A 22,567-nucleotide genomic window follows, 5' to 3' on the forward strand; every position below is an offset into this window, starting at 1 on the left:
AGGATGGTTACTATGATCCTGAGGTTTGCCACATGTCCACTGGCCTTTATGCTCTTAACTAGCATGTCATCCACATAGACCTCGATAATTTTTCCCAGATGCTCAGCGAACATGGCGTTCATCAACCGCTGATAAGTTGCACCGGCGTTTTTCAGACCAAAAGGCATGACATTGTAGCAATAGAGGCCTTTGTCGGTGGTGAAGGTGGTGCATTCTTGGTCGCTGGGGTGCATTTTGATCTGATTGTATCCGGAGAAGGCATCCATCATGCTGAGGAGTTCGTGTCCGGCGGTTGCATCGACCAGCTGATCGATACGAGGTAGCGGGAAACTATCCTTTGGGCATGCCTTGTTTAGATTTTTGAAGTCGACGCACATCCGCCACTTGCCGCTGGGCTTTTTCACCATTACCAGATTTGAGATCCACTGAGGGTAGATGACTTGGCGGATGAATCCAATGTCCCGTAGTTTGGCGACCTCCTGTCCGATTGCCCGGTATTTTTCCTCATCAAAAGCCCTCCGCTTCTGCTTGATGGGATAGAAGGAAGGTTTGATGGTCAGCTTATGGGTGATTATTTCAGTGGAGATGCCAGGCATGTCCGCATAGGACCATGCAAAGATGGTGGCATTGTCACGTAGGAACTGAGTGAGTTCTGCCTCCACTTCTGGGTCTAGTTGGGCGCCTATGAGGACTGTCCTCTCAGGATGCTCGTCTGAGATGCAGACGACCTTCAGCGACGTGTCCGGGTTGACCGGCTCCTTCATTACATATTTCTTCTCCTCATCTCTAGGATCCTTAAAGATATTCGGTGGTGGTGGGTCATTACCCACTTTCAGGATTTCATGGCGGCGCGTTGACCGCGCTACAGTTGTTGAATAGCATTCTCGTGCCAGCTGTTGGCTTCCCCTCACACAGCCTGTGCCGTTGGGCGTGGGGAACTTCATGAGAAGCATGTATCCGGCAATGATGCACTTGAGCTTATTAAGCGCTGGTCGACCAATGATGGCGTTGTACGAACTGAAACAGTCGACAATGATGAACTCCGTGTGCACCTCCGCCATGCCAATAACTAGTCGCATGTAATCCGACCCTAGTGGTTGTGTGATGTCACCGGAGAAGCTGAGCAGTGGCTCGTGATCCTGGAGTAGTTTCCTGTTCCGCTTGAGATGGTCGTAGCAACCGCTGAAGATGACGTTGACAGCGGACCCGCTATCCACCAAGATTCTCCCCACCGAGAATTTGCCAAGAATGGCATCGACCAAGAATGGGTCGTCATGGGGTAAATGTACTCCGCGCTCCTCCTCCTCTGAAAAGGTAATAGGCTCCCAACCTGATCTCGGTAGTTTGGCGGATCTTTCGTAGCGGATGTTGCAAACTTCCTTCGGGTGGTTGGCGCGTTCATAGCGCTTTCTTGCCCTGTGAGACATGTTGGTGATTGGAGCACCGCCATCGATGGTGTTGATGCGGCCCAAGGTCTCAACGTTGGCAATCACTGGTGGTGGTTGGCGCACCTTGAACTGCTCCAACTTGCCGTCACGGTACAAAGTCTCAATGGCCGTTTTGAGAGCATTGCAGCTGTTTGTATTGTGGCCGCTGTCCGCGTGGTATTTGCACCACTTGCCAGTGTTCCTGGGTTTACCTGTTTTTGGGTACTTTGGAGGGGGTGGCGGTGGGATCTGATCCTTGCACTGATTATAGATATCTTCATATGAGGCCGTTAGGACCGTGAAAACTGCGTACCGCTGCGAGGATTCCGTCTGCTTGCTGTGGTTATCCTCATGAGTTGGGCGGTTTCCCTTGTAATAATGCTGCCCCTTCTGCCGCTTGGTTTGGTGGTGGCCCTGCTGCCATTCCCTTTTCTTGTCAGTTGGCGGTGCTGAGGGGGGCTTGTCAGCGGTTTCCTGGTGACTGGCAGATGGTTGTGCTGACCTTGCTGCCGTTGCTGGCGGCGGGGTCTCTCCATATGTAATGAATTCCGCCTGGGCGTGAATGACCGCCTTACTCATGACGTGGTCGTACGTTGCATTGGGATGGTTGTAATTGAGGTGATAGAGGAATGGTCCCTTGAGGAGTCCCTTCCTGAAGGCCGCCGATGCCATAGTCTTGTCTACGTCGCGGCATTGAGATGCTGCCGCCCGCCACCTTGTGACAAAGGCCTTCAGTGATTCGTCCTCCCCCTGTTTAACGCCGAAAAGCTGACTTGTATTGTGATGTCCGGCGGACAGTAAGATGAAGCGGGAGAGGAAAGCATGCGACAGTGCATGGAATGAGCCGACAGATCCTGGCGGACATTCAAAAAACCAGTTCATTGCCTCGCCGTCCAGCGTTTCGCTGAACAGATGGCATAAGGTGGCGTCGTCGAACCCCTTGTTGTTGGTGATCTTCTTGAAGGTGTCCATGTGGACAAAGGGATCGGTCATTCCGCCATACTGTGACATCTTTGGGGTTTTTGCATATGTCGGTCTGACAGCCTGCAGGATTGCGGCGGAAAATGGGCCGGGTCTGGAAGTGAATAGTGGGTTCCGAGTTGACGTCGGGACGCCCGTCTCCGCCCGGATCAACCTCTGCTCCAGTTGGTGCATCCTTTCCAATAACTGGGCGGTTGTATCGCCGGCGGAATCGGCCTGACTGACCTGCCGAGTTGGCTTGCGCCTAGGTATGGGCGGATCACCCTCAGTCCTTGCCCTGACATTCAAGCGGTTGGTGTGCGGAAGGGATTCCGCCACCTGTTCTAACATTAGTTGGGGTATGGGCGGTGGTCCCATTCCCGACAACCCAGGTGGGTTCAGCGGTACGTGCATTTGTATGACCGGCCCTGGCGCCGCTGTGCCGGCGCTGGGTCAACTACGCCTGGTGCTGCGTGACTGCTCGCTTTGTGCCGGGCGGTTGGTGGCCGCCAAGGTGTTTTTTAGTTCCTCGAAACGTGCCATGAGCGCAGCCATCTGTCCTTGGGCTTCAGCCTTCTCCTTGCGCTCCTCCTCACGCTCCATGTTTGCCTTATGAAGATCTGCCAATGCTATCTCGTACATGGTGACGAGATCCTGGCCTGACGAGCGGCTGCTGCCTGGATTTGCCTCACCGCCGGGATTGGCCGGGGTTGTGAATAGTGCGCGGTTAACGCCGATCGCGGGGTCGGAGGGTTGGGGAATGACGGGGAGCTCCGCCTGCTCTTCAGCGTTTCCCCCGCTACCGTTAGTCATGGTGATTGTAGTGGGATGATCTTTAGTTCAAGAGTTCCCACAGACGGCGCCAATGTTAATGTCTGAAAGTCTAGCGGTAGCTGGACTTTAGTTAACGCTGATCCGGTGGGCGGATCGATACTTGTGTTGTTATTGTAGTTCCCGTTACCTGTCAAATAAAATACAATGGGCGTCAGAGGGAGACCGCGCTGGGCGGTCTTCAACTCTCCGATGCCTAAGTTAGTCAATGTATTTATGTTGACAAAGTAACAGTAGGTAAGTATTGAATGCGTAATTAATGAGGAGAGAGGAGAGAACCTTTTATAGGTGAGGAAGAGACTGATCTTGTCTTTGTTTTCGATGTGGGACTGATATGCTTCAGTTCTCAGTTTCAGAAGCTTCTGATGCCATCTTGGCGCGACGCGTGACGGCGCGTCGGTGGCGATCTAGAGGTGGTCCGATGCTGAGGTTGTAGCCCGTCTGGCGGTGTGTCTGCATGTCATTCCTTTGGTTGGAATTAGTACCTTTAGCGATACAATGAGCATGGCCCATTATAGCTAATTATGCTTGCAAATGTACATGTATGTACAGCTTCAGCCCAGCCGATGATTCTGCCTTGCTTTCTTTTTGTTGTGATCAAGCCGTTGGTGTATTGAGTGGAGCCGAGCTGAGGCGGTGATCTGATTTACGATTCTATCCTTACTTTCTTTCTATTCTTATCTATTGCCGACATAAGATAAGGCAGATGTCAACTGAGAGAAAGACTCAACAGAGACAAATTCATATGAGATGATGCGCAGGAGAGGAAATTGAAAACAACAGAGAGAAAGACTCAACAAGTGAAACACAGAGACACATCCGTTCGATAATGTCGCCGATGTAAAACCAAATGATGCAATGAATCATAATCATATCAATACCAAGTCATGAACTAATCCACGAGAACCATCTGCACAATCAAAGAACTTGAGTCTCCAGCCTTGTCTTAGGAGATTACCATTGTTATGAAGATCAATGCTTTGTCCTGCCATCTCACCTATAGCTTTAGCAACTAGGATCCTTCTTCACAGCAAGATAAAGACAGTAGCAGCTTGACACCACAGAAACACCAGAAAACTCGAGCAACACAAAACAAGAACAATAAGGAAGAAGATCTTCTATGTTATACTACTAGAGCTTTCAGAATGGGACTGATCTTAATGCAAGTCGTAGTTAACATAGGGACTTTTCCTGATATATATAGAGGCCCAAACTGACCTTGTGCTCATCCCATAAAGAGTCCAAGGTTTGCATAAGAGTTTATCAGCAAAAGCTTAATGTATATCACATACATTCGATGTCAATCAGGTTATTTGACAGATAAGATTCCTACTTCAATCGAGAGACATATACCTCAGTTTGATAATAGGATAGAGTCCTAGATATGTATTTCTATTGTTCAATTTCCAGATTAAATCAAAGCTTATTAACTTAATGCATTTTAGATAATGACAAGTCCAAAATGTTTTCCAACATTCTCCCACTTGGATTGTTATGCACAGCATTTGAACCATAATGAGAAAATTAAACAACAATGAAGTGTGCACTGAAATACAAGAACAAAACTCATGTCTTATGCAGCTTGGTCAATGCATAGAATTAATGTAGAATCAAAAACTGATTTTGATCATAACAATCAAAACAGTTGAAGATCACTCACACAAATTTCTATTCATCACATAAGCTCAAAATGATAAACCAAAGAGCAATTAAAAATTTAATATGTCTACCTGCAAGTTTCATTGCTCAGAGTCCAACAACATGATTTTGAAGAGTTTCAAAATCTCATCAGCAAGTATTGGAAGTGGTGAATGTCTTACTAGCTACTTCACCTGAAATCGATTCACTTTATAATACACATAATCAAGAACTCAATAATTCCAGAAGACAGAATTTTTGTACCAGAATATAAGCCATAACTGGAAATCTTACTTTTATTGATAACTTACAAAACAAAATTACAATAAAATTGATAATTGGAGAAGTAGCTATGAATTGAAAGTTTATTACAGAAGAATAAATTCTAAAAATGAGAGGTGACTCCCACTAAGCTCAAGCATCTAACTGAGATAAAATTCCCAAGTTCTTGATGTGTTTTTGAAAACTTGCAACTGTTAAAGCTTTAGTGAACCCTTCAATTCCAAGCAGAAAATCCAAGTATTCCGGCAACAACGGGCTCTCTTTGTGAAATGGGCATCTCTTTTCTTGGTTGATCTGATTTGGGTTTTCTTTTTTGACTTGTTTCTATGGTTGTTTTTCTCAAGAGCCATTAGGTCATTTACTATAATTGTCATTGAGCATTATGTATTTTAGTAATGCTCAAATTACAAAAAAAAATTCAAGGTTGGCCAAAATACATAATGCTCAATGACAATTATAGATTCTTTTTTGTAATTTTGTCCATTACTAAGTGCAAACCCTTTTGTTTCAGTGGGAAAGAAGAGGCAAAGAAGCATATCCCAAGAAGATATGGATGTGGTTAGAAATGAGTGGATAAAGTTTGTGGTCAAGACATATATGTAAGCATTGTACTTGGTACTTGGGTACACATATCTTTTTTTAGTTTAGTTGAGACGACTTTGTTCTTTAGATTTGGTTGGACATGAGTTGATGCTAGTACTTTGAATTGATAATGTAAGATTTGTGAGAATGATGTATGAGAATGTGGTAAATGAAATTGGAACTTCGAATTTCATATCAGTCTATTTCCATATCAATTGGACAAATTCGATTCCAACAACATATATAGGATTAGTATGTAACTATTGTAATGCAAAATATCACACAACACAAGTCCAAAAAGACATAACACATATTGTCTAAGGAAAATTTAGACAACATTTTTATCTAGCAACTTGTCATCTTAAAGCTATTCAAACAACATCGGCGTCCAACAAAGTGTGGTTTGAGGTTCATTCAAGACAACAAATTCATCAACGTCACTGTTATCTTAAATAACATTCAAACAACATTAGCATCCTCAAACTTGTTATATAACGTTAATTCAGACAACAAGAAAAATAAAATTTGTGGTCTGAAATTCATCAGATACAACACATGCATCCAAGAGATTGTCATACGAATTGAATTTCAGACAACACTGTAATCCAAATAATTGTTATCTTAGATAAGATGGAGACAACATAAGGTAATCGGAAGTGTAGTATGAGGTTCATGCAAGACAACACCATTTCAAGCAAATTGATATTTGTAATGCATTTGACACAATATCTGGTATTAAAAAATGCTTGTTTGATGTTTAATTCACACATCAAGTCTCGTACAATATTGTCGTTGAAGATATTTAGGAGACAACACCGGATTGGAAAGATTGTTGTGCTTGGTGAATTTCACTCAACACCCCTGCAGTAAGCTGTTGTCTGAGTTCATACCCGACAACAGACTACTGTCATGAATCGAAATTTGGTAAATTTAGACAACACATATTTAGATACACATGTTGTGTGAATGACCAGAGAGACAATTAAAAAAGAATGTTGTCTGATGGGGGAGATCAGACGGCAGGCCAGTTTACAACATCTCCATTTTCATTCAGACAACAGGTTTTTGACTGTTGTCTGATTCACTTTGTGTAGTAGTGCCCTTTGCATTTGCAGTAGTGGATTTCGAAAATCATGTGAATTTGGATATTGAAGCCTCCATTGACCAAGAGATGATTCGGCTAACCAAGAAATGTTGAAATGAAGAGTCGTGCTAAAGGTGGCAAAATTATGCCTATGGCTTTAGAGTGTCACCATTGAAAAATGACAGTAGCATTACAACATTTATAGTATCTTTATACAACTATTGTAATAGATTTCCACAACTATGGTGCTGGCTTTTTACAACTATGGAAGTAGCTTTTTATTATTGAATATGTTCTCTTTTCTAAGTTGCAGTAGCATTTATATTTTGGTTGCATCCTTTACATTGCCATAGCTTTGTTAGTCTTTGTGAATAATTTTCTCAGTCTCTGGGAGTAGTTTTTGTTCTTCTTAGTAGTAGTTTTTGTTTTGCTTGGTTATTACTTTTGGCATTGATGAGAGTAGATTATGAGAGTAGCTCTGGTGTTGGTGACAATAGTGTTTGTTGCAGGTGAAAATAGCTTTTGGTGTTGGTGATAATAGCTTTTTTTTATGGGGATAGTAACTTTTGGTTTTAGGGAGCATAGCTTTTGTTGCTACAGACGATAGTTTTTGTGAGCTCGCCAGAGGTTGCCGAAAATCTCACTAGAGTAGCTTTTGTTGCTCGTGACAGTAGCTTTTGGTGTTAATAACAGTAGCTTTTGTGGTCGCCGGCAATGTTCTAAACAATTGATAGTTTAGAAAATTACATATAAGTGTCATTTTGAGACTTACATTAGTCATAAGGCTATCTAAATTGTTTTGTATACATAAGGCCACTTTAGGGTCCAAAACCATAAACCCTAAACCCTCCCCTATTTTACCCTCTGCTGTCTCGTTCTTTCTTTACCATTCAATTTTCTGTTTCACTTTAAGTTAATCTCTCTATCTCTACCACAATAAAGCTCTTTCTCTCTCTCTCTCTATCTCTCTCTCTCTCTCTCTCTCTCTCTCTCTCTCTCTCTCTCTCTCTCGTCGAATTGATCTCATCGCTTTCTCTTTCTACACCCTGTAGTCCTTGAATTCACAGTCTTTAATCGATCATTGTGGTTTGATTCCATCTCTTTGCACTCTGTTTAGCTTGGATTATACTTCGATTTTCATCACTATGAATTCATTTTTGTTTTGATTTGATCTCAGCCTTCTCTCTCTGCACTCTATTTCGCTTGATTTGTAGTTCAGATTTCATCAATGTGATTTCATTTTTGTTTTGCTAAACCTAAGTCATGGGTAACTTATAGTTAAATTGGCTGATTGTTCTTTTGATCAAAGTTGATTGTATAGTGAAGCTATTCTTCAAGTTGATTGTTCATAGCTATCTCTATTACTAATGCAGGTTTTAGCTGATTGTATAGTGAAAGTTACTAATGCAGTTTAGAAATGTTACTGGTACAGCTTAGGAAAGCAACTAACACGATGAAAGAATTCTGTGTGTACTATTATATATATATATATATATATATATATTTGTCTTCTTGCCTTTTAATTCATATTAAAACTAGAAGCTGATTGATGGAGTGATAAGTTCGTGGTGTAGCGGCATGCTGCTGTCTTCATTCCTCATTATAATACCAATCTTTGTTATGTCTTTGTTTTTATGTTATTTTTTCCCTTTTGATTACATTTAGTAGCTTTATATAACTATTATAGTGACTTTACCTTACTGTGATAATAGTTTTCTTCTCCTCTACTAGTATTTTTTCAATCTAATTCCAGTAGCTTTTCTAAATTAATACATATTGCAAATAGAAGCTGATTGCTAAACATGCAAGCTGGTAAGTCAAGTTGTTGTTAAAGATAAGCTACTGTCAAGCATCATGAAACATACTACCAAACACCTTAAAAGTTACTGCATGCAAAACAATAGCTACTGCGAAAGACTAGGAAAAGCTACTAGCAACCAACACAAAATCTACTACCATAAATTATGAATGTTATTGCCAAGAAACACAAAAGTTATTGTCAAACAAAACAAATGTAATGTGTTTAAAAGCTACTGCGAAGGAATACGTAATCTACTGACAAATAACACAAAAACTATTGCCAACCAAATAAACACCTACTGTCAACCAGAGAGGAAGAAACCGCCAATCAACCAAAAACATACTCCCAACCAAAGAGAAAGCCACTATCAACCAATACATCTACTCCCAACCTTCAAAACAAATACTGTAACAATAGTAATACAAATCAAGACCTACATTCATTAACAAAACAATCATTCTCAAAATCGAAAGAGAAAGCTACTCCAAAGAAAATTAACCAGGATCAGATGGTCTTATAACCTAGTGAGATCTAATAGATTAGTGACGATAGTAGGACAACGCCCAACAGTTGAGACTCCATAAACCTCCCTGCAAATTTGAACAAAATCAAAACCAGACACTCTCTGGTAATCAAAATTAAATCAAATGGAGTGGTAAAGAACTGGCTTATAACTTAGTGACGACTCGGTAATCGCCTTGAGTGGAGCAAGTGACACCGGACCATGGCGGAAGGTCGTCGTCTCCGAGATGAGAGAGGAGCACGGCAATGACGAGGTTGAGGTTGAGATCCAAAGAGAGAGAAAGAGAGGCGATTTCTGATTCAAAATGACCTAGACGTAGACAATAGAATTGGGTATGTTTAGAGACCAGTGGCATAGCTGTAATTTCTTTTATGTTTAATGTTTGAAATTTAACTCTATTTATATCTGGTGGCCTATGAAGGATGAAAATATTTGGTGGCCTTTAGGCTACAATAACTTAACATGCACTTATATGTAATTAACCCTTGATAGTTTTGTTGATCATACTTAAGATTCAAATTTTGAACCCTGGCTTTCTCTCTCATCTAGTTTATCACTGGAAGCACCACCGTCTAATCAAGTCACCAGCGATCTGGCCCAAATGACTCTCCATTCAGATCCACCACCACCGACTCATCCTCGAGTGCTAGGTTGTTAGTTTTGAATGAAAGACTCCGTCGAGGACTCGGTTTCAGTTCAGAGAGAAGTTTCTGAAGGCTTTTGAGTTTTGAGTGTTTTGATATCTGACTAGATGACAGGACCCACCCTGAATTCCACCCTGAAATCTTAGATGGCCTCGTGAGGCCCACCTTAGGAATAACTCTACCAAAAATTCGGCAGAGTCACCCCTAAAATGAACTACCCAAAACCTGTAGAAACACATGCACACTCTAATAAACCATTATTATTCTTCTGGAGCCACCCTGCTCCCCCAAATCACAACAACTCTACAATTAACAACTGAAATCCGAACAATACAACATAATCCAAATACACAAGTATAACTCCCAAACTTTACAACATTTGTCCGACAGGTTATCAGAGCAATCTACAAGACAAAAAAATAAATCAAGATACAAGTAGGTTCAATAAATAACCTACAATAAGGAAAACAACAGCAGCAGATGCTATGCCCCGAATCCTACTATGCCGAACTAGCTACTCTACAGACTGGGCAAATGAAACCGAATGGTCCAGGGGGAAAGTACATAAAAACGTTAGTGTGAGTGGACAAAAATAAGTAATTGTAAAGAAAAATGTGTTTTATACTTTCCCACATTTATTCCTTTAAAAACCCGATGCATGCAACAATTAAAGAAAATAATCCGAATGATATTCAGCTAAAAAACCGACTAGCCCTGCTAGTCACAAACAACTGAGTAAAAATATTGAAACTCCGATACTTAAGAAGACAAGACCAGCCTCGCCTGTTAAAAGACACCAGATTAGTCTCACTAGTCAAGTAACAGAAGGATATAGGGAAGAACATATCACCATGCAATGAAGGGAGCCTCCCAGGCTCTATGTTGAACTCACCCACAAACACATAGTAAGCAGGGAGGAGTACTAATAATGCTCGACTACACCCACGTGAGGAGAAGAACTAAATAAATCAATCCACGGTGAAGAAAACAATAGAAAACCGAAAACAAGTAAAACTTCCCCAAAATCTCGCAAATGAAAACACGAGTATGATTCCCAACCGTACTCGAAAAATTTCAAGATAACAAATAAATCACGACGTGTCCCACACGCCAAAAGAATACTCACAAATCCATCAACAAAACATAAGTCGAAATCATAAATCAGAGATAAATCATCGGAACTCAAAATCACACAAAGTAGTAATACAAAATCCACTTCCGAAAATGTAACCGAAATAAATCATACTCAATCTCCGAAAATCATCATTAAAAGTGAAATCACGAGATAACCCGAAATCAATTTCCAAACTCAATATATGCTCAAGTTATAATAGAATGGTAAATATTTGAATCAATAATTCGCGAAAAATAACCGCATGCATCCCTTAAAATCAAAAGTCCACTCACAATATACGGCTAACATGGTACCCAAGCTTAAGGATCCTTGTCGAGCGATGGGTCGATACCTCATCCTGTACAAGATTACAATTCGTAAATGACGATTAAAAAACTAATTACGATTCTAAAACGAAACCCTTGTAAATTGACATCTTCATCTCTTCTCGAAATCAACCCAAACTTCGCTACAAATATCAATCCGTCAATTTAAGTATTCCATAGCAGAAACAAGGGAAATCCGAAGATCGGATTCCCATAAATCGACACTTGAAACTCCAAAATTCAGAATTAATAATCGATAAAAAACTTCTCTAATTTTCAATCAAACTCTCAATTACAGATTCTACAACGCATATGCGATTTAATTGGCTAAAAACAGGAAGCAAAGCTCTACCCTACGCGCATGGGCCTTACGTGCCACCGGCCACCCTCAAACCGGGGCACCAAAATCTAGCTACAACATCTTCTCAACATTCTAAACACTTTTCTCAACCACCACCAAGCAGGAAAACACCTAGAATTGCCGGAAATCAATGCAAACAGTAAATACCCGATTTGAACAATGAAAATTCCAAACCTTCAATTCTTCCTCCATGCTTCAAATTGCTTCAAGAGACTTGGAGGGATTCTTCAGCAAGGAATGGGCTTTCCAAAATGATCGGAATTGTCGAAGATGGTGGCCGGAATCAGGTGGAATCTCGGAATTTATCAAACTGCTACAGTGAACTTTAAAGACTCGATTTATAAATCCTGGCCAAATCATCGTGAACCACCACCGTCAGAGTGTCAAGGAGGAGGAGGCACGTCTTCCAAGGCCCGAAGCTCGCCGTTTGGTGGCCAGACAGTGAGGTTTAACGGCAAAAATGAAGAGACCCGAAGGGGAGAGAGAGAAAAGAAGCGGGGAGGAGGAGAGAGGGAGAGGGAGAGAGAGAGAGAGAGATACTGACCTACCACAGTAAAAATTCAAATATATACTAAATTACCATGAACAGTAACTTTCATTTTTCGCTTATAACTTTCGCATACGAATTTGATTTTTACGTGCCACATATGCACGTGCTCGGTTTAATGTCCTCTACGACTTCCGTGAAGAAAATTTTCTCAAAAACTGAACCGAACAAAAAGTCAACTTTTAGGGCCACTAAATGTATCGAAACAAAGTCAAAAGTGAAAGTAATTGTCGTTTACTGTCCAAATGACTAGTAAACTGGTAAGTTTAAGTTCGGGACATAACACTAGAATAAAATAAAATAAAAAATAAAAAATCAGATCCTAGGAACATCCGCCTAGGCGGTGTTAGCCAAATAGTCACCCTCAAGCTTCTCCATCATTTCCTATCATGATAAGGAAAACATAATAAATATAATAAATATATATAAATAAATAAATAAATTTAAGCCAAAGTACAAGATTAGGGGAATAATGGAATTGGATTAGTCAACATTAAATTGGACTTTAGAACAAGTAATATCCATGTTTTAGGGCACAAATATGTATCTGAATTATGATCCAACATGCGGCCGCCTGGAGGCCCGATGCCTAATGACTTCGCCCAAGCCAAAATCAGAACGGTATGCCGGCGCCTAGGCCGTTTTTTAGAACACTGGTTACCGGAGTTCACCAGAATTCGCTGAAAAGTTGGCTGGAGTTGGTCGGAGACCTCGCTGGAGAGGAGAGAGAGAATGATTGTTGAATTTGTACTCTAGTGGCATTTACGTAAAATATGTTGATTATTATATCCAAAATTTAACACAATTTTTAATCTAGTGCCTTATGAAGGGGGAAAAAATAGTTGGTGGCCCTATTACTAAAACACTGGGCTCTAACAATTTGTTGATAGGGTAATGGGAGTGTTTTCTCTAAAAATTATGCTATGGCTCAAGGCCCTTTTTTTGGGGCTCTTTTCTATGAGAACTAGAGAATAAGGCCAAATCTAATGTTAGAAGACCCACTGGTCGACATCCTTTTGAGATTGAGGAGAGAATTCATAGCACCAATGTGCACTTGCACAAGGAATGGACGGTTTGATAAAATCAAGTGCACTTTTTAGTTTTTCAAAAAGAAAAAAAAAACTATAAATATCAAGGGCTGAGATAAGTTAATAGGTGCTGGGGACACTCACACATTGATGCATAGAAGAATATTCCTTGAGAATGCAATCTAAATCAGTCTATTGCAATCCAGTTCTAGTTATATTTTGCCTGGTCCAACAGGGTAACCCAGTTCCAAACAGATTTCTCGAGCTTCCTAGTCCTTTAGCTTTCAGGTTGCCCATTGCAATGAGGGGGAAAAAGAAAGAAAGAAAGAAAGAAAAACGGTTGCATTATCTTCCTCCTATATCTGAAAGAACAAGGTAACGCCCGCAGTACCAACTCAACTAAACCAAACCAAACTCTCTCTCTCAAATTCTCCACCCCATCAAATCCACACTTCAACTCTGCCATTCCCCTCTCTTTTAAGGCCATCTCCAGTTGTGGGCTATGGGTGGATATAGCCCAAAAAATGAAGATTTTCATCTCTAATGGGGCCTAAGCTAAACCAAAAAAGTCATTTGAGGGGCTATAGGGCCAAGGGTTAGGCTAAAGATGGCCCTTTGTATAGCCCTCAGGCTATATTTTCGTGGGCTCCACATTGCTGCTCTAAATAAATCAGATGAGATAAAATAGAGATAAACGACTAAGATTGATTACAATTTGCAGCTGGCTGATGTCAGCTATCTGTTTCAAAATGTATTTGTTGGGTTTTCTTTTTTTCATTTTTTTCATTTTCAAAATGTAAAGGCCCTTTAAAAAAAATAATAATAAAAACAAAATATTCACAAAATCATATCCAAAAAATTAATAAGATTTGATCAGACATAATTATAAGAGTAGAAATAATAGTATAATTATAAAATACTATATATTTGAAAAACGGGATAAATTCACCAACAGTGTCTGGACACTTAGGGGACTTTCAGAATGATACCTTAACTTACAAAATTATCAATGTGATACCTGGACTCATTATTTCGTATCAACGTCATACCTACGACCAATTTCAGTCACGGAGCCATTAAAATGAAACACATGCCACGCATGTGACTTGATTTCCTAGGGTAAAATTGTCTTATTACACTTTTCTTATTAAAAAACAACCGAAGAAATTTCTTATTTCTTCTCTCTCTTATCTCAACCCTATCTTTTATTCTCTCTTCTCGTCGCTAGCACCACCTCAACCAACACCAGACCACACCAGTCGATCATTTCAAGAAACCGAGAAACTCCCACTCAGAAACCCAGTTCAAGAAAATTGAGTCACACCATGTCGCTCTCCAAAGCTTTGGCTTCTCTTTGGGAAAAGATGACGGCCGGCGCCGCGCCCATCAAGCTCATTACCTTTCTCGATCTCCTGCTAAACCTTTTTTCTTCCTCATGGTCCTCTTCTTCTTCATTCTCGTCCTCTTCAGCAATGGGCAACTTAACCCCTTGCATCCTCGTTTTCCGGATCTCCATCGGCAGAGACGGAAGGGAGGTGTTTGAGCTGCGGAGGAGGAGGAGGCGGTTGCTCAGTAGCGGTGGAGTCCAGTGGTCACTAGTCGTGATGGAGGATTAGCTCTTCTTGTGTCTGCTGTGATTCTCTGTGGCTGTAATCGCTTAAGGCGGCACCAGTGTTCTTCAAGGCCATGACATAGCCGGAATGGCCCGCTATTGAGATGATTTGAATCTTGTTGATTCAAATCAGGGGAAGAAGAAACCAAAAAACAAAAAGAAAGAACAAAAGAGAGAGAAGAAAAAAAAATTGAGGCTAAATTGGTCCTTTTGTCTTCATTAAGTGACTCACGTGCATTGCATATGCAAAATTTAACTACCCCGTGACAGAAATTGGTCGTAGGTACGATGTTGATACGAAATAATGAGTCCAGGTATCATTGATAACTTTGTAAGGTCACATATCATTCTAAAATCCCCTAAGTGTCCAGATACCGTTGGTGAATTTTTCCCTAAGGGTTGGAGATGGTCAAAATTATAGTTCATATTATTTGCATGAATAGTGATTTTCATTACAATATTCAAGTCCAAAAACCAAAGGAAAGCGTGTGTGTGCAAAAACCAAAACCAAATCCCCGTATATACAATATTCAAGTCTCAAAGTGGGAACAAACAAATTCAAAGTTCATTGCTGTCATTAGATTTTTTCAAACAATGTGGAACTGACACATTAGAGCCAAGGCCAACGTGTTCCTGCTACTGTTTCTGGTTTCATGGCTCTCTTCTGCTTTAGCCTCTGTGGGTTATGATCACAGAGCTATTATAGTCAATGGAAAGAGAGTGATTCTCATTTCAGGGTCTATTCACTACCCCAGAAGCACACATGAGATGTGGCCGGATTTGATTCAGAAGGCCAAAGATGGAGGCTTGGATGTGATACAGACTTATATGTTCTGGAATGGGCATGAACCAAGCCCAGGAAAATATTATTTTGTGATCCAGACTTATATGATTTGGTCAAGTTCATCAAGCTGGCTCAACTACATGGCCTATATGTTCATCTCCGCATTGGTCCTTATATTTGTGCTGAATGGAACTTTGAAAGATTCCCTGTTTGGCTGAAATATGTTCCCGGAATTGCTTTCAGAACAGACAATCGTCCTTTCATGGCAGAAATGGAAAAATTTACACAGAAGATTGTGTATATGATGAAGGCAGAAAGGTTGTTCCAAACTCAGGGAGGTCCTATAATTCTGCTCAGATTGAAAATGAATTTGGACTGGTAGAGTGGGAAATTGGTGAACCTGGTAAATCTTATACTCAATGGGCAGCGAAAATGGCTGTGGCTCTCAACACTTGTGTTCCATGGGTTATGTGCAAGCAAGAAGATTCCCCTAATCCAATCATCGATACTTGCAATGGCTTCTGCTATGAAAACTTCACTCCAAACAAGAACTATAAGGCCAAAATGTGGACAGAAATCTGGACTGGCTGGTATACAGAATTTGGTGGGGCGGTTCCTACTAGACCTGCACAGGACTTGGCATTTTCAGTTGCAAGGTTTATACAAAACGGTGGTTCTTTTGCCAATTACTACATGTACCATGGAGGAACAAATTTTGGCAGAACTGCTGGCGGTCCCTTCATCGCAACTAGCTATGACTATGATGCCCCTCTAGATGAATATGGACTACCAAGGGAACCAAAATATAGCCATTTGAAATATCTGCACAGAGCCATCAAATTAGCTGAGTCAGCTTTAGTGGCTACTGATGCTGCAGTGTCAAAACTCAGAAATAATCAAGAGGCTCATGTATACCAGTCGATATCTGGTTGTGCTGCATTCCTTGCAAATTACGACACAAAATACTCCGTGAGAGTGATGTTTTGGAATAAGCAATATAACCTGCCACCTTGGTCCATAAGCATTCTCCCTGACTGCAAAACTGAAGTTTTCAACACTGCAAGGATTGGCCAGAGCCCGCCGACGAAGATGACGCCAGTAGCATCCCTTTCTTGGCAGGCGTACATGGAAGAAATTGCCACTGCTAATGATGACAATTCAATTACATTGGTCGGACTTCGTGAGCAAATAAGTCAAACTAGGGATGCTACAGACTACTTGTGGTACACGACCAATATCACAATAGGTCCTAATGAACAATTTCTAAGAACCGGACAGTACCCTATTCTCACTGTCGATTCAGCTGGGCATGCCTTGCTTGTTTTCATCAATGGTCAACTATCAGGATCTGCTTATGGAACATTGGAGTTCCCCAAGTTAGAATTCAAGCAGGGTGTGAAGCTGAGAGCTGGCATTAACAAGCTTGCTTTACTAAGTGTTTCTGTTGGTCTACCGAATGTTGGTGTGCACTTTGAGACATGGAATGCCGGAGTTCTAGGGCCAGTCACATTGAAGGGTGTGAATTCGGGAACATGGGATATGTTACGATGGCAATGGACCTATAAGACTGGTATGAAAGGTGACGATATGAGCCTCCATACCGTGGGTGGAAGTTCTTCTATTGAATGGGTACAAGGATCACTATTGGCTCAACATCAACCCCTTACATGGTACAAGGCTATTTTAGATGCACCACCAGGAAATGCACCATTAGCTTTAGATATGGGTAGCATGGGAAAGGGTCAAATGTGGATTAATGGTCGGAGCATCGGATGCCATTGGCCAGCATATACAGCAAAAGGCACCTGTGGTACTTGTTATTATGCTGGAACTTATACTGAAAACAAATGCCGAACAAATTGTGGCCAGCCTTCCCAGAGATTACCATGTTCCCCGCTCGTGGTTGAAGCCAAGTGGGAATTTATTGGTTGTGTTTGAAGAATGGGGTGGTGATCCGACTAAGATTGCTTTGGTAGCAAGAAGTTGAGTTCTGAAATTTTTGGTGCAGATGAAGTTTGCGCAATACCATATAGTCTAGTGGCATACGTACTGGCTGGCCCTCAGACGGTGCCTTTTTTTTCTTTTTATCTTTTTCTCTTGCCTATGTTGACGTGGCTCTTTATCCCAATAAGTCTCTAGAGTGTTCCAGCAGCTTCTTGACAGTTGTCATATGCATAGCTGGCAGTGACACGTGTAAGGAATAGTTGTGTAGTGCATACGTTGCTGCTGTAGCTTGAACTATAAATACCTATCTTCTTGTATTTGTTTTCTCAGGGTGGATTAAATAGAAAGTTACAGTGTTATGCTGTCAAATTTCTCTCTCAAGGTTTCGATTATCTTCTTCTTCATTTTGCTTCATCTGCAACCTCTAGGGTTTCAATTCCATCATGTTATGAGCCTATACATATAGGGATACTATATATACCTGTCGAATCATGTATAACAGTATAAGCAAACCAACTGATGTAGTTAGTAGCTAGGTAATGAGCTGACATTATATTATCTGTATATTAGGACAATGTCTTAAAGTGGAGAAGCACAAAGCTTTGTTGTCTATTATAATGGTTTTGCTGACAATTTCTGATAAATTAGTGATGGATGGAAATACAGTAGTGGGGAACTGGGGATTAGGGTTGTCAATGGACCGCGTCATGTTCGATTCGTTTCAAGTCAAGGTATTAAACTTGTCAATCTAATGTATGAAAAAGCATACTTATTCTATTCATAAAAATGCTGTAGTTAATTTGAAAATCCTCCTCAAATATATTTTCAGAAGAAATTACTTTTAACCTAAGCAAGAAGGTAGTTTATATGATAGAAGTAACTTACCTGTTTAACTGAAGGGGGTAGACTGAGTAGTCAATGTTGTTATTTATGATAAACTGTATCTCATTCTTAATATCAACATCTATCATTTATAGCATAATCATCCCTTTTGGGGTGGAACAGCCCATGTAAATCGGAAAGAGGGTGAGGTGCTTATTCCTTTGTTCTAATTAGTTGGCAGAGGTTGAAGTACCTAACCATCGCAACCATAAAATTAAGGTTTATGTCACAACTCACAAACCCAAAAAAGAACAATCTCATCACCACCCTATGACCAACTTTGATTTAACAAATAAACCAATGCCACCAACTATAACTCTCTCCTGCTATTCTCTTGCAATTTATCCCTCACTTTATCTATCCTTTGTTAGTTGGTAATCCATTGTTTCTTTCATGATCTTGATCACATTCTGTTCTTTTTGTTTTCTCTGAAATATTTTGGTTTAGACGTAGAAAGCAGGTTGGAATTGGAGTTGGAATTGGAATTGGGGGATGGAAGGATTGGATGCCCTGATTCAGAGATTACTGGAGGGAAAGGTCAACAGAGGCAAAAGGATTCCTCTAGTAGAGACCGAAGTCCGCCAACTTTGCGTCACTGCTAAAGAAGTCTTTCTCAGGCAGCCTAATCTTCTTGAATTGGCAGCTCCCATTAATGTTTGTGGTATGCATTTATCAGCTCTATTCTTATATTTCTCATCAAGGTCTATTAATCCTTCCTTCTATGTATCCTATTATGATTTCTGCAAGCATCGTTGCATGGAATTAGTTGTACAAACACAGGGATAAGACGTCCTTGTTTCTCATACTCATTTGTCCAATTTCTGTTAATTCCCAATCTGTATATTCTTCATGCATGTAAAATTGTTATAGGCGTCTACAATTTCAGTTACATTTTACATCGGATCTTTTGCTTGTTCCTCAAGGTACCATAATTTCTTGATGTCAGCATTGCTAAAGATTGAAATATCCCATCACTAGATTTGAGTCTCAGCTGATGCATAAACACAAGAGCCTTTGTCCAATTAGGCTGTGAAGTTAAATGAGAAACAACTATGCCCATTTCTTCTATGTTGGAAGCAGAGATCACATATTATTCACTATCTTGTTGTTGTTGAGAATTAGATACATTTCTGTCCATAATATCTGGATTTGGGGTGTGCAGGTGATATACATGGTCAATATCATGATCTCTTGCGACTTTTTGAGTTAGGTGGCTTTCCACCTGATGCGAATTACGTGTTTCTCGGAGACTATGTAGACAGAGGAAAACAGAGCGTAGAGACAATATGCCTTCTCCTTGCTTACAAAATAAAATATCCAGACAACTTTTTCCTCCTCCGAGGGAACCACGAATGCGCTTCCATCAACAGAATATATGGATTCTACGACGAGTGTAAGCGTCGGTTCAGCGTCCGGCTATGGAAGATCTTCACAGACTGCTTTAATTGTTTGCCTGTCGCCGCAATCATTGATGACAAGATCTTCTGCATGCATGGTGGCCTATCTCCTGAGTTGGAAACCTTGGATAAGCTCAGAGCTATACAGAGGCCGGTTGATGTACCGGACCAGGGACTATTATGTGACATTCTTTGGTCAGATCCAGATAGAGACATTAAAGGGTGGGGTGAGAATGATAGGGGTGTTTCGTATACTTTTGGACCTGATAGGGTGGCTGAATTCTTGATGAAACATGATATGGATCTCATATGCCGGGCACACCAGGTCTTTGTCTTTCAGTTTCCTCTTCTTATTACCTTCTTTGTTGATGTATAATCCTATTTGTTCTGTATTCACATTTTCCCGTTATTCTTGTCCCTAGTACAGCCTCTTTAGGGACATTTCTATGAACACTTTGCCCCCATAACCTTGCAGAACACATAGAATGTCAATCTCTTTCATTGCACACCAAAAATTCAACTAAAGGAAATTACCTATGCCTGAATTTTCCACTGGAAATAGTTAGCAATACAATCTTCAACTCGGTACAAATATGTTCCAAGTCTTTTTGAATTACAATTGATCTATATGGCAGTAGTTTTGCATATGGGAATGCTGCACGGAAGAGTTTTAGTTCCTTTTTTCTGCTAAGTTTGATTTTAAATGATTCTCGGCACGTCATTGATCTTCATCCTTGAGGTGGCTAAATAGTACTTTTCTGGCCTTGTTTGACAGGTTGTTGAAGATGGTTACGAATTCTTTGCAGAAAGGCAGCTGGTCACCATATTCTCTGCACCAAACTATTGCGGAGAGTTCAACAATGCAGGTGCCTTAATGAGAGTGGATAAGAGTTTGCTTTGCTCATTTCAGCTAGTGAAACCTTGGAGAGGGAAAGGTACAGTAGATAATTGACTCTCATGTTATCGGATTTGCCGGGGCGATGAAGAAAAAGACAATTAAGAAAGGAGAAAACCAGCATCGAAGGAGTGCAAATTTCTTCTGTGTAAAGTCAGCAGCGTTATGTTTTCTCCGGTTGCATATGATCCGACCTTTTAAGCAGCAAATTTTCGTTAGAAAAGCTGCGTGTATATAAAGTTGTTAACCCTCATTTGCAAGAACATGAATACCTCGTGTTCTCACCTGTCACAAGATACAAGTATATATCTAAGCTCGCTTTTCTGAATGTGGTATCATTAGCTAGGGTGCAGCCAACGTCAATCAACTCGGAACACGAAAGTAACATCGATTTTTTTCTTTTCTTTGTATATTTGATAACCGAAATTATAAGGTTCTCGCCTAGCATATAGTCCCAGCAAATTCTAAATATACTAAAGCTCCTAACACTGTTCATCACTGTTCGTTACATGAAGTGCTGGTTTTACCCCGTCTTTTGAATCAAATTACAATTCTGCCATAACTTTTAATATATATATATATATACGAAAATGTTCTGAAGAGGACGTCCGCAACCCAGAAAAAGTGCGGATGTCGCTCCTCCGGCCTCGATCGAACTGCGACGGCGCGGCGCGGCTTGCCGGAGGGACGCCGGGGGTCGTGTGGAGGGGTATGCGGTGCAGTGGAGTCGCCGGCGACGGTTCTGCGATGCTGCACAGAACCTGCAGTTGCAGGTGAGGTGGCTGCCCAGAAACCGGCAAGCCCGACCTCCTCCGACCTCTAACGCCGCCCAGAAGAGGTCTGGGACTCCTCCTGCCTCCCTCCGGCCAGCCCCGCGCCGCCGTCGTCGCCTGGAACCCTCCTGCTGCATCGACGTCCGCACTTTAGCGAAGTGCGGACGTCCGCTTCAGAACCCGCCTATATATATATATATATATACATATATATATATGTTTGGCCCAAACTCTAGGTTACTTGACCTAGTGGTAATAGGGTTAAATTAGAAGGATCTAGATTCCTATTCAATGTACGATTACTTTCCTTGTATGATTGAGATTCTATACATTGTAATCCTCTATATAAAGAGGCCCCTATTATCAATGAGAAGACATAGCAATTTCCTCTCAATTTTAGTTTCTCTACAACAAGTTATCAGAACGAAGCCCTAACCCTGAAACAAATAGCCAAACCCTTATTCAAGAAGCTAAAAACCTTGAATCTGAATACAAAACCCTTGAAGCCTTTTCTGCCTCCACCTCACACCTTGAAGAACTCGATCCCAGGAGTTCAGAACCGGTGGCCCCACCCCAAGAACCGGCCGGAAACCTACCGAACCGGCCACCGGAAGCTTCATACATCTCGCAGCAAATATTACACTGGTTCACCAACTTCCGGACCTCCAATTTCCACCAAATTGTGTCACAAGAAGCTCCTCAACCTGAAGATTTAGGAACCGGAAGACATATCACAAAAACAGGCCAAAACCTTGCTGAACCGGCCGACTGAAAGTTCGGCAGAAAAACCAGCAGAAGGAAAAGAAGAAAAAAAGGAAAAAAAAAAAAGGGAGGAAGGAGAAGCTGCAGCCCAGATGCCCAAGCCGAGCCCAGAAGCCCAAGCCGCTGACGTCATCTCAGCCACGTCAGCATCAGACGCCACGTTAGCACCCGGCAACCACGTCAGCACCTGCGGTCAATCCTTTTCAGTAGACTTTCCGGCGATTTTTTCTAATCAAGATTTCGGGCAATTTTTCAAGGTAAACCTTTCTAAAAGTTCCCGTTTTTAAAGTTTTTATTACTTTTCTCTTCTTTTTATTGGGGACTTCCAACATCCCTTTTTCTACCCCCCTTTCTTTGTCATAGGAGAGAC

At 41.2% G+C, this 22,567-nt stretch overlaps 1 protein-coding gene and 1 pseudogene across 1 annotated transcript; both read left to right on the forward strand.

Annotated features, from left to right (window-relative positions):
- Positions 1-15,354: 15,354 nt before the first annotated feature.
- Positions 15,355-17,531, forward strand: LOC112191339 (annotated as a pseudogene).
- A 1,069-nt stretch (positions 17,532-18,600) lies between these two features.
- On the forward strand, positions 18,601-20,990 carry LOC112191340 (serine/threonine-protein phosphatase PP1). The gene is made up of 4 exons (XM_024330652.2): positions 18,601-18,744; positions 18,818-19,031; positions 19,533-20,092; positions 20,543-20,990. The coding sequence occupies exons 2-4, from the start codon at positions 18,863-18,865 to the stop codon at positions 20,717-20,719; spliced, it is 906 nt and encodes a 301-aa protein (XP_024186420.1). The 5' UTR covers positions 18,601-18,744; positions 18,818-18,862; the 3' UTR covers positions 20,720-20,990.
- The last annotated feature ends 1,577 nt before the right edge of the window (positions 20,991-22,567 follow it).

This window comes from Rosa chinensis, chromosome 3 (genome assembly GCF_002994745.2).
Source record: "Rosa chinensis cultivar Old Blush chromosome 3, RchiOBHm-V2, whole genome shotgun sequence".
NCBI classification, from domain to species: Eukaryota; Viridiplantae; Streptophyta; class Magnoliopsida; order Rosales; family Rosaceae; genus Rosa; species Rosa chinensis.

Coding starts and splice junctions, on each gene's coding strand:
- LOC112191340 (XM_024330652.2), top strand. CDS start 18,863: ATGGAAGGATTGGATGCCCTGATTCAGAGATTACTGGAGGGAAAGGTC. Junction 19,032..19,532: donor AGCTCCCATTAATGTTTGTG/GTATGCATTTAT, acceptor TGGGGTGTGCAG/GTGATATACATGGTCAATAT. Junction 20,093..20,542: donor TCATATGCCGGGCACACCAG/GTCTTTGTCTTT, acceptor CTTGTTTGACAG/GTTGTTGAAGATGGTTACGA.